Here is a 14,537-nt window from a genome sequence, read left to right as displayed (position 1 = left end):
CAATTCCTTCTCGTCGCAGTAATGCTTTCGGCCTGCTGCAGCGGAGATGGAGCCACGAATCGTACTAGTTAATCGTTGTGGCCGTATGTCGCAAGATAAGTGATAAGCCGTCAGTATTTTCAACATGTTCAAAACTAGCGCGCGGCGCGACAGTTCGTCACTTACGCAGCGATACACTGATAGTCGTTATTGGAACCAATAACTGAAATTCTGCTTGTGAACGCCACTTACAATCAGTTTTTTTTAATCCCTACAATACGAGTCATATTTGTTGAGACCACACACAGGGGACCCGCGAAATGTGTGTTACATAAACATTCTTTTAGAGAAAAGGGAAGAAAACGCCGCCATGCTGGACCATTAAAAAGGAAGTGGCACGACTACACTGCCAAGTCTGTGGGCTTTAGCGAAAGCTTGGAAACACTTCAGCCGTTCTGGCACTGTGGCAAAACTAAGACCATCTTTGAAGGATATTTCGAGAGCTTATAATTACCTCTTTCGCAGTTCAGACTATTCGCAAGCCTGTGCTGCTCAATGTTGGCGAGTGCTTTCTCCATTATGTCCGCATGGTCATCGCATCTTGTTGACCGCAGTGCGTCGTGGACACAGCTGTGATACGTCTTGAAGTAACTGTAAGACAAAACATCCCAGGTCAGATTACCTTAACGTGGAAGCCGTTATTTCTCTTCAGCTCTGCCCTCATCTATAAATATCGTGATAGAGCTGCTACCCTCGGAACCGTGTTCCAATAGAAGGGCTGTCTAATTATTGATTGGTGGGTTTCATCATCCGAATCTGCATATGGGCTATCGTGCGCGATTGTGCAGGGCACGGGGATTAATTTCGATCACCTAGGAATCATTTTTCCGAGCTGAAATGTGAACTCTGCCGCCCCCGGAATGCGGCACCGAGAATCGTACACGCAGCCTCGAGGTCACTAGCACTACGATATTGGGTGGCGTATCAAGAGGGGCCTTGGTTACTCTAGAGGGCTGCTTGAGGGCTTGTAGTAAGTGGGGGGGGGGGGGGGGGGAGAAGCAGTAACGTTTTGTCTATTGGCATAATGAAATAATGTGGATGCCAGAATCTGCCGTGAGAAGAGCAGGCATTCTTCTGGTGGGTCTTGGGGCAGTTCGGCGATGAACGCTGGTGTATAACTGAGAGCCACCTCAGTGGTAAGTGAGCCTGATCAGGCTGTATACTGAAAGTTGAACTTGGACACTAATGCACAAACTTAGGCAGTCGGCTCGCTATACCGCTTATTAAAAAATTGGGCTGCAACGATACGCCCTACGTTTACTCTAGAATAGCATTATACAATTTCGTACCTCCATTTAGTCGGAAAACACCCCACTTCAGCACAAGAAAGCATAAAATCAATCCCAGCGATAATCTGCCGTGAGTGCGAATGCTCTGTCGGTCAATGTGGCCATCATATATTCTTAACATGCTGTGCAGCGCAGGCCGGCAGTCCACGTAGCCCAGCTGTATAACCCTTGCCCGTACCTGCACTTGACGGTATAGTTTTCTGGCGATGCTGCTATGACATCGTTGAACACTTTCTCACACTCATTGGTGAACTGGAACAGAACGTCTTGGTCACATGATGATAATCTCCTTTCTCCCGGGCTCACTGCAAGAAGAGAGACCAATTTATTCACCACTTATAAGGATATGTTTATCGAAGTGCAACTCTTTCATGGAATCGCCGCGGATGTCACTGCCACAAGTCCGCTCAGTGAAAAAAGCCATAACGGCCTCGAGAGGGCGACCACGGCGCCACGATCGCATACGCCTCTCCTGGTCTGAGTGACGCTTACTATGTGGACTTACAAATAAATGCTCCTGTGCACTCTCGTTTTTTTTTCGTTTTTCTGATGTATTGCATACATCAAATATAGTCAGGAGAGGATCAACTAGAGCTAAAACGTTAATGAGCAATTGGCAACTGATGTTCAATACAGGAAATGGAACTAAATATTGCTAAATGTCTTCCTATGAGCGCAACTCGTAAAAAGATGTCATTAATGTATACGTACAACATCAGCGACGTTCAAAAGAGGGCTCTAAATGAGTTCAAATAAATGAACATATGTCTAAACTCAAAGCTAACCTGGACCACTTCATAGTTTCAGTGGTGCTAAAGACATTTTACCTGCTAGGAAATATTGCACTTCCAAAAGTGAGCTCGTCGCGTACACATCGTTAGTAAGACCTATTAAAATGCGCATACGTGTGGGATGCACGCAATAAATCCGACATGATTTACATTAAATATGTCCGGACGAATGCGTAAAGATTTATAATACAATGGCTATGACTGAACACCATGTATGGGTTAGTGTCTTTAGAGAAATAAGTGTTATTCCCCCTCTTGAATCAAGCCGAAAGCTGCACCGCATTCATACACGTTCCAGTATATAGCAAAAAATGAAATTCAGTAGTAATATGCTGTATAAAAGGACAAAAAGAAAGAAGTGGGAACATGGCAAGATGATTGCATTGCCGCAAGAGAATACGAAAGTACGCTATTTTTCTTTACAACCTCAAACCATATCATAAAGGGTCACTGAAGAGGTTTCAGCATTGGGAATATTCATGGTGGTTTGGAAGGCTGCCGCAGTATACTTCAACTTATGAAGTTATTTTCTCGATTGTGTGCGTAGCAGCTCCGCAATTCACCAATTAAATTTTCGTCGAAGCTCCGCCACCCTCGCACGCCGAGCGTAGCGGCGATAAACTGGACGCGAGGATGACGTCAACACGGGGTCACCTGAGTGCTCTATTCGAACCACGCGCCTTGTCGACACCGGCGATGACGTCACGATCGCCTTCGTCATCAGAGCAAGTTAACCGACCCGCGGCGTCTCCCGCAGACGCTGTTGCTGGTTTTTTGCTAAGTTAAAGCGACTTGCGGTATTTTATGGCCTGTTTGGAAACTAAGATTTTTGTATTCAAGGGGTGAAAAACTATAGTATTTCGCTGAAAGCTCACTTTTTCTTTAAATGTGCTTCAGTTTCCCTTAATAGAACGCGCTCCATGGGAAAACGCTGAAGTTTCATCAGTCTGTGCATTGACATCTACCGCGCGATTTTATCTGTGCTGTCAAACTCTGAGTGCTAGCTTACCGTCGTCGCGTCTGTGCAAAACCTTCAATTTTAAGTGCGTTACTTTTTAATGCGAAGCATTGTACGGCTATTCACACCGAGGCCCGAAGGTAGTCTTTAGGTCGGCCTCAAATGGACCACCTAAGCGTGCCCAGAGTTGCTAAAAAGTTCCTAATATATAAAATATACGTCACGATGCTGCAATACGTAAGTTTCGTGTTTCAAATTGATCTCGTTAGCTCTAATTAAACGAATAAGACTCTCATTACAGCAGAAAACAGGCATTAGGTAAGGAGTGTAAGGAGGTAAAGAGATATACGGGCGCAAAGACATGCTATAAGCGTTCCTAGCGTGCCAAAATGAATTAAGCTGCCAATCAGGGTCCATTCTCGCAAGTGCGAGCGTTATAGATGTGATCGCTGTATACTTCCTATTGATTTCTTTTGCTTACCCGCCGTGGTTGCTTAGTGGCTATGGTTTCGGGTTGCAAAGCCCGAGATCGCGGGATCGAATCCCGGCCACGGCCGCCGCATTTCGATGGGGGCGAAAACACCCGTCTACTTAGATTTAGGTGCACGTTAAAGAACCCCAGGTGGTCCAAATTTCCGGAGTCCCCCCACTACGGCGTGCCTCATAATCAGAAAATGCTTTTGGCACGTAAAATTCCATAATTAAAAAAAATCTTTCTTGCGCCTCCTGCGAGCACTTGACACGTGTGTGGTTTAAATGTTCTTGTATAACCAGCTTCCTTTTGGGTAGGCATCGATATTTATTTTGTGTATTTTCTCCTGTTTTCATTTTAGGTACTCACTCTTTTCATGGCTGTCATTGCGCAACTGGGAGTATCTGATCAAATAAAAAAATTTATAAAATATGCACGCAGAAACTTCTCTGGGAGTTGTCTAAGTATGCGTAAGCATTACGCCACTTGCTCATCTCCACGCAGCCCGGTGTCATTATCAATGTTAGGAAACGATCCTACCAGTATAAACCCTTAAAGGTTATCGGTCGTTATCAACCTTATCGGACCAGATAGGATCGTTATTAACCCTTATTGGTTATCAACCTTATCGAACTTCATTCGAGCCTTATTAACCCTTATCGGTCAGTATTAACCTTATCGAAATAGATCCAATCCTCATCGACCCTTATCTGTCCTTTTCAACCTTATCGGATATGATCCGACCCTGAACAACTCCTATCGGTTCTTATCAACGTTATTGGACTTGATCCACCCCTTCTCAATCCTTATAGGTTCTTATTAGTCCTAACCTTATCAGAATTGCTCCGAGCATTATAAGCCCTTATCTCTCTTTAGCTCCATATGCATCCGCGCCCAACCACTATCAACCGTGATCAAACCCATATAGCCCCTCGTCACTCTGTACCAGCATTTTCAACTTATTGACTGCTTACCTGTCTGTGTTGCGCGACGCGAAGCGCATGATCTCTCAGCGATCGGTGGCATTTCGGTTGGTGAAGAAAAACGCCCCAAATGAAGGCGCAGCCCACGACCACCTAAACGCGTCGGAGATGTGGCATGTTTGACATTAAATTTTCGCAAAATCGGAATTTTCCTGGCGTCTTAAATGCTGCAAGTCGGCTCTAAGTGTGGTCCCAGAGATGGCTTTTATTCCGCCATCGCCAAGTCCTTCAACAAGGCCTTCATAGAAACTGTTCTCCTTTGACATTTGTTTTGTACCGCGGGTACAATACATTCATATGGCTCAGATATATGCACTTTCTGCAAGCGCGGTTGTTTAGCCCAGTGGGTAAAACACTTGGCTTCTGAGCGTGGAGTCACAGGTTCTAAAATCGGCACCACCAACGTTCTTCCTTTCAAATTTACGTTGTTTTATACAATTATTTCTTTATAGCGATTCGTCTTACGTGACAGGCGGACGGACGGACGGGTTTTCTTTATGGGTAGGCATAGAAATTCTTACGCATTTAATAAATGAAAACCAGCCAATCACGATCGCGACAGTATACCTCAGCTGCGACGGGGATGCTTAGCGTAATCATGCAGTATTTGCATGGTTAAAAAAAAACGTTAGGGTTCGTATTCGCAAAACTCTTACGTAGGGCTGTCTGAAATTAGCCATCGCCCAAATGTTCTCATTTGGTCTCTTTGATTTGGCTGCACTTTCTGCATTAGTTCAGAAAGTGCAGCACTTTTGTCCTCTATGTTACAGTGCAGTGCACGCCGCCTGCTCCGCGCTCTACGATATTTTGTGCAAGGCAGTTCTGCGAATGAGCTCACGGTTCTCCTGCGTTCGCTACTTTGGAAGTGCAGGCCTCTTGCAAGATTTCGGTAGCGGACTAGATGGCGCTGCGCTATTTGAACTATGGTGCGCGTACGTAAATATCTCCCTCTTTGGTTACAACAGTTCCTATAGCTAGATATGAGAATTTCAGGCGCAAGTTTATGCCTTCGTGGTGGTGAGGGAAAGTTAGTAAAGCCTTGTGACGCGTTAAATTGCCTTCGATCAGATGTTTATCATAGAAGGCATTCTCTGGCGAAAAAACAGCATCGGCGCTCGTCATTTCGTTCTCACGACAAAGTACTATCACTGAGACAGCGATTATTATGATAGGGCAAAGAAAATACCTTTCCTCTCTTGCTACGTGCACACTTGTCGAAAAGGTTCGCAACAAGCGTGCACTTAGTTGTTGGGAGGTGGTGCCAGTGTGTAGAAGCATGGCCGCTGAAGGAGCCCAACTTTGAGCACAGCAAACTTGAAAGCAAAGCATTTATCGAACCGCGAGGTGCAGCAGCGACTCAAGAAGTGCCCGCAGAACGATGTGACGCCAACCGCAGGCGCAACGACAAGCCCTGCAGCACGCACTCGGAGTCAAAAGAGGAGACGCTACGAGAAAATGCGCAAAACGCGCGAAATGCGTCGTTGCACTTTCTTCACTTTCGAAATAAACGTGCATTGCTTGTGCAGGCACTGCACTCTGCTGCACTCGCACGGTACAGCAACGGAACTAGTGCAGAAAGTGCAGCCAAATCGAAGAGGCTTATTATCACTTCGATCGCTTTCATTTTCATGGCGTCCGAACGGCAGCCAATGGGGAAATGCTCTTACGTAAGAGAAGCTTTGCAGATATGAGTCCTACACGCTACATTCTAGTGTTAGAGGCTGCTGTTACAGCCGTGCTGCTAAGCAAGGGCTCTCGTTCTCTGCTGCAGCGCGTGCTTACAGTATATACCCTGGAAAAATTTTTCTACACAACCTGGTTTCGTTTTTTTGACAACACGTTTGGTGCAGTAGTATCAGCCAGGCATTATTGTGCAGTTTTTCTTTCATCAATGGTTCCTGGGGCGCTATAACGTAAAAGTATTCCAGACTTTTCTATTCCAATTCTGCTATCAGCCCTCCGCGATTGGTCAAAAACTTTTTTGGACCATCCCCGATTCACCTGTCTGTCACGCGACGTCACGAAAACCGCGATAGCTCGCCATCTGATATGATGTGTACACACTGATTATGCATGATTTGACCGAAAAAGAAAAACAGTTATTTCTGATTCGACGCCTTTTCGCCATTAGCCCCCGGCTATTGGTCAAAGGTTTTCGGGCTGCACCACTTCACTTGCCTGTCACTCGACGTCACAAAACTGCGAAAACTCACCGCGTCAAAGTGACGTGTACGCATTAAAGGTGCATTAATATGCCGAACAAAACTGAATTTTCTTCGGAATAGCCACAGGCTGCCCCGTTCCGAAAGGAATAAAAGATGGCTGCCGCCGATTGCTCAGGCACTGGCTACTCGCACCTGCCGGAGAGAATGGGTTTATTTGCGTATAATAAATCTTCTTCCGTGGCGGCGTAACATTTTCGAGCACTTTCGGCACGTTTAGGGCCTCGTTCTGCCAACTCTTCCTTGCCGAGGATCCGTTTCAGCGTCATTCTTAAGCTTCCGTTGCATGAAGCCGCGATTTTCGACCAGCCAGCCCAAGCTAAGTAAGGGAAAGCGGACCAGTCGCAGACGCCGGCACCACACTCTTCATCCGGTTGTCGATTTTCAGTGCACTGGCTCTGCCCATCGAATCCCTCTCCACTCGAGCGTTCTCCCCGCCTCTTGTTAGCCAATTAGATACGACAAGCCGCTCAGTGTAGGCAATGTTATTCGTTTTTCAAGCAAACAAATCTGACCTCCTATAAAGGAGGAGAGCGTTTGATTGGTCGGTTCAGAGAACCCTGCGGGTGACCGCCCGGTGCTTCTGTCGGTGGTTACGCAAATTTGACGTCAGGAGATTGGAATAAAAACATAATGGAATAGTTTTACGTTACAGGGGCCATGTACAGTTTATGTGCGCGCCTTCGTCGTTGAGTATGTTAATGTCAAGCGGCTTCAGAGCTGATAGCCGCAAAATAACATGTGCTACAGATCAATAACATGTGCTACAGCTAATGAATGGCCACTACCGTATTGATACCTCGCAGATCTTAACACCTTTAACTGGTTATGCTACTCGTCATAAACACTCCCTTGCAGTAACCCCGTTAACACCGCATAACAACTGCTTCAAATATTCTTATTTTGCCAGAACAATAGTCGATTGGAATAAAGTTCCTGATGAAGTCGTTACACTAAATTCTTTATCCCGTTTTCAGGCGCACCTGCATTCATGACTCAACCGTACATAGTTTCCTTGCTCCTTTTTTCATGCATTCTGTCCTTTTGTCATTCAAGCGTCGGCATGATTGCTTGAACTGTATGTTTGTATGAATGTACTTGTATATTCCCACCCTGCTAAGATCTTGTAAAAGATTGCAGTATCTATAAACAAATAAATAAAAATTGCACTATTAACGACAATAAAATGCGTTTCTCACGTCATATTTTTTATTAAGCTTAAAACTTGTTATATTTCCGCAGCCTTCATTCCAACTGTCTGTATAGACAAAGCGTGTATCGTAAAAACACCTCATACATACATACATACATACATACATACATACATACATACATACATACATACATACATACATACATACATACATACATACATACATACATACATACATACATACATGCATGCATGCATGCATACATACATACATACATACATACATACATACATACATACATACATACATACATACATACATACATACATACATACATACATACATACATACATACATACATACATACATACATACATACATACATACATACATACATACATACATACATACATACATACATACATACATACATACATACATACATACATACATACATACATACATACATACATACATACATACATACATACATACATACATACATACATACATACATACATACATACATACATACATACATACATACATACATACATAACTGCATGTAATGGGCGTGCCTTGCGTTTTAAGGTCAGAGCTGGTTGGGTGACGACGAAAGGTTAGTTTGAAATTGTAGGTATTTACTTCTGCTGCATGGAAACCACCGAAACCATTGAGCAATTTTAGTGCCGTCTGTGTATAATTTTCATACCTAAATAGTCAAGGCAGCTGCTGAAACTCAGGAAGTATCAACATAAAAGCAGCCATAAGGATCGACTATAAGGGCATTGGTATATATGTATAAGTTCAGTCTTTTAAGATTCGGGTTGAAGGGCCATGGAATAGATCGGTTAAAGTGAGAACGAAATTCGCGTTGCATGTCCATTCCCTTATAACTTGGTGAAGCGCGTCGGCGCCATGAAACAGAGGGAAAGCGTATATATATATATATATATATATATATATATACGCTTTCCCTCTGTTATCTTTTATCTGTTTCCCTCTGTTATATATATATATATATATATATATATATATATATATATATATATATATATATATATATATATATATATATATATATATATATATATATAACAGAGGGAAAGGGAGGAAATATATATATATATATGTCACACACACAACCTAGTTCTTTGAATTCCTCCACGGCACTTTCTTTTCCTTGGTGCCGATTGAGTAAGTCTAATAGACTACCGGTTATCTGCTCTACATTGCCTGGCTTGCCCAATTCCATTTTTGCCTCTTGATGTGAACTATAATATCACCTACCCCCTTTTGCTCTCTATTTCACACCGCAGTCTTCCGGGCTCCTAAAGATACGCCTATCGTTTTTTTGTTTTTGTTTTTTTTTTCATCGCTCGTTGCGCCATCCTTAACTTTTTCAAAACCTTGTTTTTTAACCTCCAAGTTTCCGCCGTGCACGTCAGCGCCAGTAAATATGCAATGAAGTATTTGCTTTCTTATTTCCATGACAGCGGTAAACTTTCAGTCATGACTAGGTAATGACTGTCGTAGGTGCTCCAACTCATTTTCATTCTTCTGTGGGTTCCTTTCTCACGATATGGGTTTCTTGTGACAAATTAGGCTAGATAATGGTCCTCTTGCGCAAACTCTACAAGCTGATTCTCTTCCCAAGCTACTGAGCATTACCTTAGTCCTTTACAAATTAATTTCTCAACCCACTGTCAGGCTATGCCGGCTAAAATTCTCAATCTTTTCTTGCAAGCCTTCTCCATCATTGCAGAACAGGATTATCTCATCTTCGAACCGCAGATTACCGAAATGTGCCGCGTTTATTCTGACACATAATCCTTTTCAGCCTAACAGCTTGCATACTTCCAAACGTGCGGTTGGAAGCATGGAACTTGTATCTTCTTGCCTGACCCCCTTCCTAATGCATTGATTCATTAGCCAACTAGCCATGCCTCATATTCATTAAATAGAAAGTATATTAAAAGAAAGGCATATTGAACGGAAGACGTTCTGCTATCCTATGTTAGTTTAACCTGGATCGCGGGAAGAGTGGGAGACACGGTTACTATAACCAACGAGAAAATTACCTTAATGCTCATATCATAATCGGGAGACAGCCCAGCTTGGTATCTGTCCTCGAATATGCCCTGTGAAATTCACTAGTATTCCATGTAATTTCCCCAAAAGCCATATCTGCACACTTTGGCAGGGTACCACTTCTAACGTCAATCCAGTGTGCCGTACATATTAGGCTATTCTAACATCAATCAGCCAGAGTTTCTCTTGAAAGATTACATGGAATATACATATTATGGATATATGTAAAAAATTTGCCGTTAGCAAGTGGTGCGATTTGACGTTGCCGCGCACTTCTCCCTTTAAAGGTCAAGATCCGAATATATTATGCGTTGCTTGGCTCTCGAATAAACTGTTTCAGTTTTGTATGGATAAGGACGTCTAAATCGAATATACAAGAAAAAGTTTGAGATTGCAGAACAAAGCCACTCGCAACGTTCCTAAACTAGACCACGCTGCGCTTCCACTTTGCATGCCTTCCAAACATGCAACTAATAAGTCGAAAATATTTGTGATCATCGCATTCTCTCCTCTCAATTTTTTTTTCAGAAACGACAGCATCCCTACACGAATGTAGGCTGCTCGTAAACACGCCAGACATAGAGACGTGGTTTTTATCCAGTTTTTGTACCGCTTACAAGCTGCACCCATGCCACAACATAATATCTACTCAATTTTGAATACTTATAAAAAAGCAAGTGGAATTTAACAAAATATCAGCTAATACTTTTTTTTCTTCCTTCGCTTTATTGTTTACTTTTACTACAAACTTTTAGTAATTAGTCACTTTCGATGTTAAGTTTTGCATAAAGATCATTCGTGGCACTACTCTTGTTTTTCAAGTTTTTTAAGCGGCTATTGTCATTTTGGGATTGTTTTATAGTTTTACACCCATGATTTTGTGTTGTGGGTACCTTTGTTTTTGTACCACTTATTTCTGTACGATTTATTTCTGTATCTGATATGCTTTTTTTGCTGTCTGTGCCTTGTAGCGGCTACCTGGCCCCTGTCAAGCTATATATGTATACCTCTTAGCTCCGGTAGCCAGCCAGAACTATCTCGCGAAAAAAATTTGAAATTGTAGTTTGTGAGCTTACCAGTCGTTCTTGCAATACGTAGTGTTCGTGTTGTGCTTTCTGTGCGTCGCTTTCAGTGTTGGAGCTACTGGGAAGTGAGTTTTCCATTTCCGTGATTACATCACTACCCTGTTCTGTGTTTTTTGCGCTATTTGTGCACACATTCTGCTAGCGCTCTGGTACGCTCGCGTGGTTGCCATACTCTAACGCCAGTGATTCTTGTCTTTTTGTTCTCGTGGTGCGCCGCAGGCCGCTTTTCAAGTACACGCATCGAATGGTACAGACGTTCTTGCAGACCTGCCTTCTGCATGTGTCAAACCGCATACCGCCTTAGCGTTTGCTGCACACCGTGCGCCTGTTTCGAGCTCGCGTTCGTCGTCAGCTATACATGCGCCATCAGTATAAATTAGAAGGTGAACTCCAAAAAGAATGTGAGAAGAAAATACCAAAGATCATCTTACGCGTGGTTATACGTGAAATTTATGCAGTATTGCATGATTGCATATCCTATCGCTATGCGTGCAACAGACCCAGAACCCTCGACCACAGATGCATATTTTACAAACGCTACGGAACGCAGAAGTAAATAGCGTTCTTTTTTGAATGGAGTTATTAATTTTTATATATAATGATAATTCATCTGCGGAAGCTTGTTTCCAATCTCAAGCATCATGGCGACGCCATCGTTCACCCTTCCGCCACAATTTCGCTTGCCTCAGCTGTGTTTGTATTGGAAAATTAATTTATCATTAGACTCGAACTTATAATCTGCCTTTAGGAAGTGCTTGAAGTCTTCGCTGAAATTTTCTCTTGAACAACTTACTATCATCAGTCACAGTTCGTACTGCACTGACCTGCACAATATTTCCTTGACGTGTGAGCCTGTCTGGCCTTTACTCTTTGCTATGTAGAACGTCGACTTGAATAAGGTGGACGCCCTGCAGCCATTGTAATAGCGATTGAATCATGCTGTGGGTACCTATAAGTAGTAAAGGCCAACGTATCCACGGGTGCACGTACAGTCGAGTGCAAGTCTAGAGACCACGGCATATGCAAAAAAAGAAAGTTAATTTCTCCTAGCACAGCCGTGCAACGTGAATATGTATAAAAAAAGCATGGCCCTGCTCAAGCAGGCGCACGTGGGTAGTACAATGGGGGCCCTATAAAGTAAGACAATTTCAACATGTTTTTATTCCAATCTCCTGAAGTCAAATTTCCGTAACAGCCAGCGCAAGCATCGGGCGGTGACCCGAAGGGTTGTTTGAACAGACAAATCAAACGCTCTCCTCATTTATGGGAGGTCACTCTTGTTTACTTGAAAAACGAATAACATTGCCTACGCTGAGCGGCTTGTCTTAGCTAATTGACTGACAAGAGGCGAGGAGCACGCTCAAGGGGAAAGGGATTCGATGTGGCCAAGCCACTGCACTGAAAATCGATAACCGGATGAAGAGGGCAGTGTCGGCGTCTGCAATCGGTCCGCTTTCCGTTACTTAGCTCGCGGTGGCTGATCGAAAATCGCGGTTTATGCAACGGAAGCTTAAGAATGACGCTAAAACGGATCCTCAGCAAAGGAGAGTTTGCAGAACGAGGTCGTAAACGTCCCGAAAGTGCTCGAAAACGTTACACGGCCACGCAAAATGTTTTATTATACGCTAATAAACTCATGCTCTCCGTCAAGTGCGAGTAGCCAGTGCCTGAGCTATCGGCGGCAGCCATCTTTTATTACTTTTGGAACGGGGCAGCCTGCGGCTATTCACAAAGAAACTCAGTTTTGTTCGGCATAATAATGCATCTTTAACGCGTACACGTCACTTTGACGGGGTGAGTTTTTGCAGTTTTGTAACGTCGCGTGACAGCAGGTGAAGTGGGAGCAGTCCGAAAGCTTTTCACCAATAGTCGAGGGCTAATGGCGAAAAGGCGTCGAATCAGAAATAACTATTTTTCTTTTGTTCGTTAAAACCATGCATAATCAGTGTGTACACGTCATATGAAATGGAGAGCTCTCGTGGTTTTTGTGACGTCACGTGTCAGACAGGTGAAGTGGGGATGGTCCAAAAAAGTTTTGAACAATCGCAGAGGGCTGATTGCAGAATTGGAATAAAAAAGTTTGGAATAGCTTTACGTTATAGCGCCCTTGATTTCAGTCTTTATGCCTAGGCTGGGAGGAAGAAAAAATTTAGCGGAAACTCTGGCCCCTAAACTTTTGCACTCGACTGTGCCTACAAAGGTGGTGTAATTCTTACCGCCACCACGCAATCTTATTGAACTAATTCGCCACATTGGGTCCATCTGCCGAAAAGTTGGCCGCTTTTCTGAGGGAACCTAACGTGATTAACGCCTACTCTTGTCATTTGGTTCTAGCGTTTCACTATTGTGTCTGGTGTGCAATTTCTCGCTGTGACCGGCAGTTGTGGCACTCTGAACGGGGTGCTCTCTTCGTGGTATGCAAATCGCGTGAGAGGCGATAATTACCTGTATGTGTCAAGGGATCCACAGCGCCTGCAGAGACGCCGATGGAAATCCAGAGCACGGCACATAGAGCTATCCGTGGCTTGTTCATCGCTTATTCATTAGGCAAGTTGGAACGCCTAGAGCCTTTGGACACCCACGTCGTTGTTTCTGGAAAAAGAAAGCGTCGGTCTCGTTTATAAATGCACCAAAATATCCGCACAGATTATACTATGTGCCAGAAGTGCAGCACAGCAAAGGTGTTACACCAAATAGGCTCGTGCAGCCTCATACAGCTCTTCGTGCATGTCTAGTGTAAAACTGATTGAATGAGAGTGGGAAACAATGAGTGCACATATTTTCGGATCGAAAACTTCCACGTTTACGGTCAGTAAGCGTTGCATGTAGTGGAAACTCGTTGAAGAACCTGACGATGCAATTTCTGCTGCTAGTATCAAGCATCATAGAAAATGGGTATACAGCGCCCATCTTCAGAAGAAAAAAAGCACTCACGCTAGAACAGTTTGTAAGAGCAGACGCCTAGAAATCATTATTAGTGAATCATTATTATCAGCCACTATATTATTGGCGAAGGCCGCCTGCTCATGGAAAATGGCACTTACGGCCGAAGAGCTTTGCGATTTCGTCGGCAGAGGCCGAATTCACAAAGCTTTTCGGCCGTAAGCACCGCTTTCCATTGGCCGGCCGCCTTCGCTAAAAAATGTTTAGCATCGGTATTGGCTGAAATATTTTTTTACGAACAATTCTAGCGTAAGAGCGCTTTGTAAATGCAGGCTCCATTGCGCAGGCTCTGCGTGCGGTCTCAATAATCCCCGCTTGTGCGACATGGGTGCAAACGGCACATAAAGATTTAAATCTATAATTTTATGCACCAAGACCGCGATATAGTTATGAGGCACGCCTTAGTCGGGGACTGCGTATTTACTATGGCCACCTGGGGTGCGCACGCAATGCACGGTACCACGGGTGTTTGTGCATTTCGCCCCCACCCAAATGCGGCCGCCGCTGTCG

General features: G+C 43.8%; 1 protein-coding gene across 1 annotated transcript in view; it reads right to left on the bottom strand.

The window, feature by feature from the left end:
- Positions 1-14,537, bottom strand: part of LOC139054130 (uncharacterized) — a 102,608-nt gene that overhangs the window by 86,822 nt on the left and 1,249 nt on the right. Inside the window, exons 2-4 of the mRNA XM_070530730.1 lie at positions 13,530-13,676; positions 1,507-1,633; positions 494-630 (exon numbers count right to left, since the gene is read on the bottom strand). Coding sequence (XP_070386831.1) covers positions 494-630; positions 1,507-1,633; positions 13,530-13,617 — 352 coding nt within the window. The 5' untranslated portion in view covers positions 13,618-13,676. The remainder of the gene's footprint in view (positions 1-493; positions 631-1,506; positions 1,634-13,529; positions 13,677-14,537) is intronic.

Source organism: Dermacentor albipictus, chromosome 1, assembly GCF_038994185.2.
Source record: "Dermacentor albipictus isolate Rhodes 1998 colony chromosome 1, USDA_Dalb.pri_finalv2, whole genome shotgun sequence".
NCBI classification, from domain to species: Eukaryota; Metazoa; Arthropoda; class Arachnida; order Ixodida; family Ixodidae; genus Dermacentor; species Dermacentor albipictus.
The sequence above is the reverse complement of the archived record's forward strand: the minus strand, read 5'-3'. Positions and strand labels throughout refer to the sequence as shown.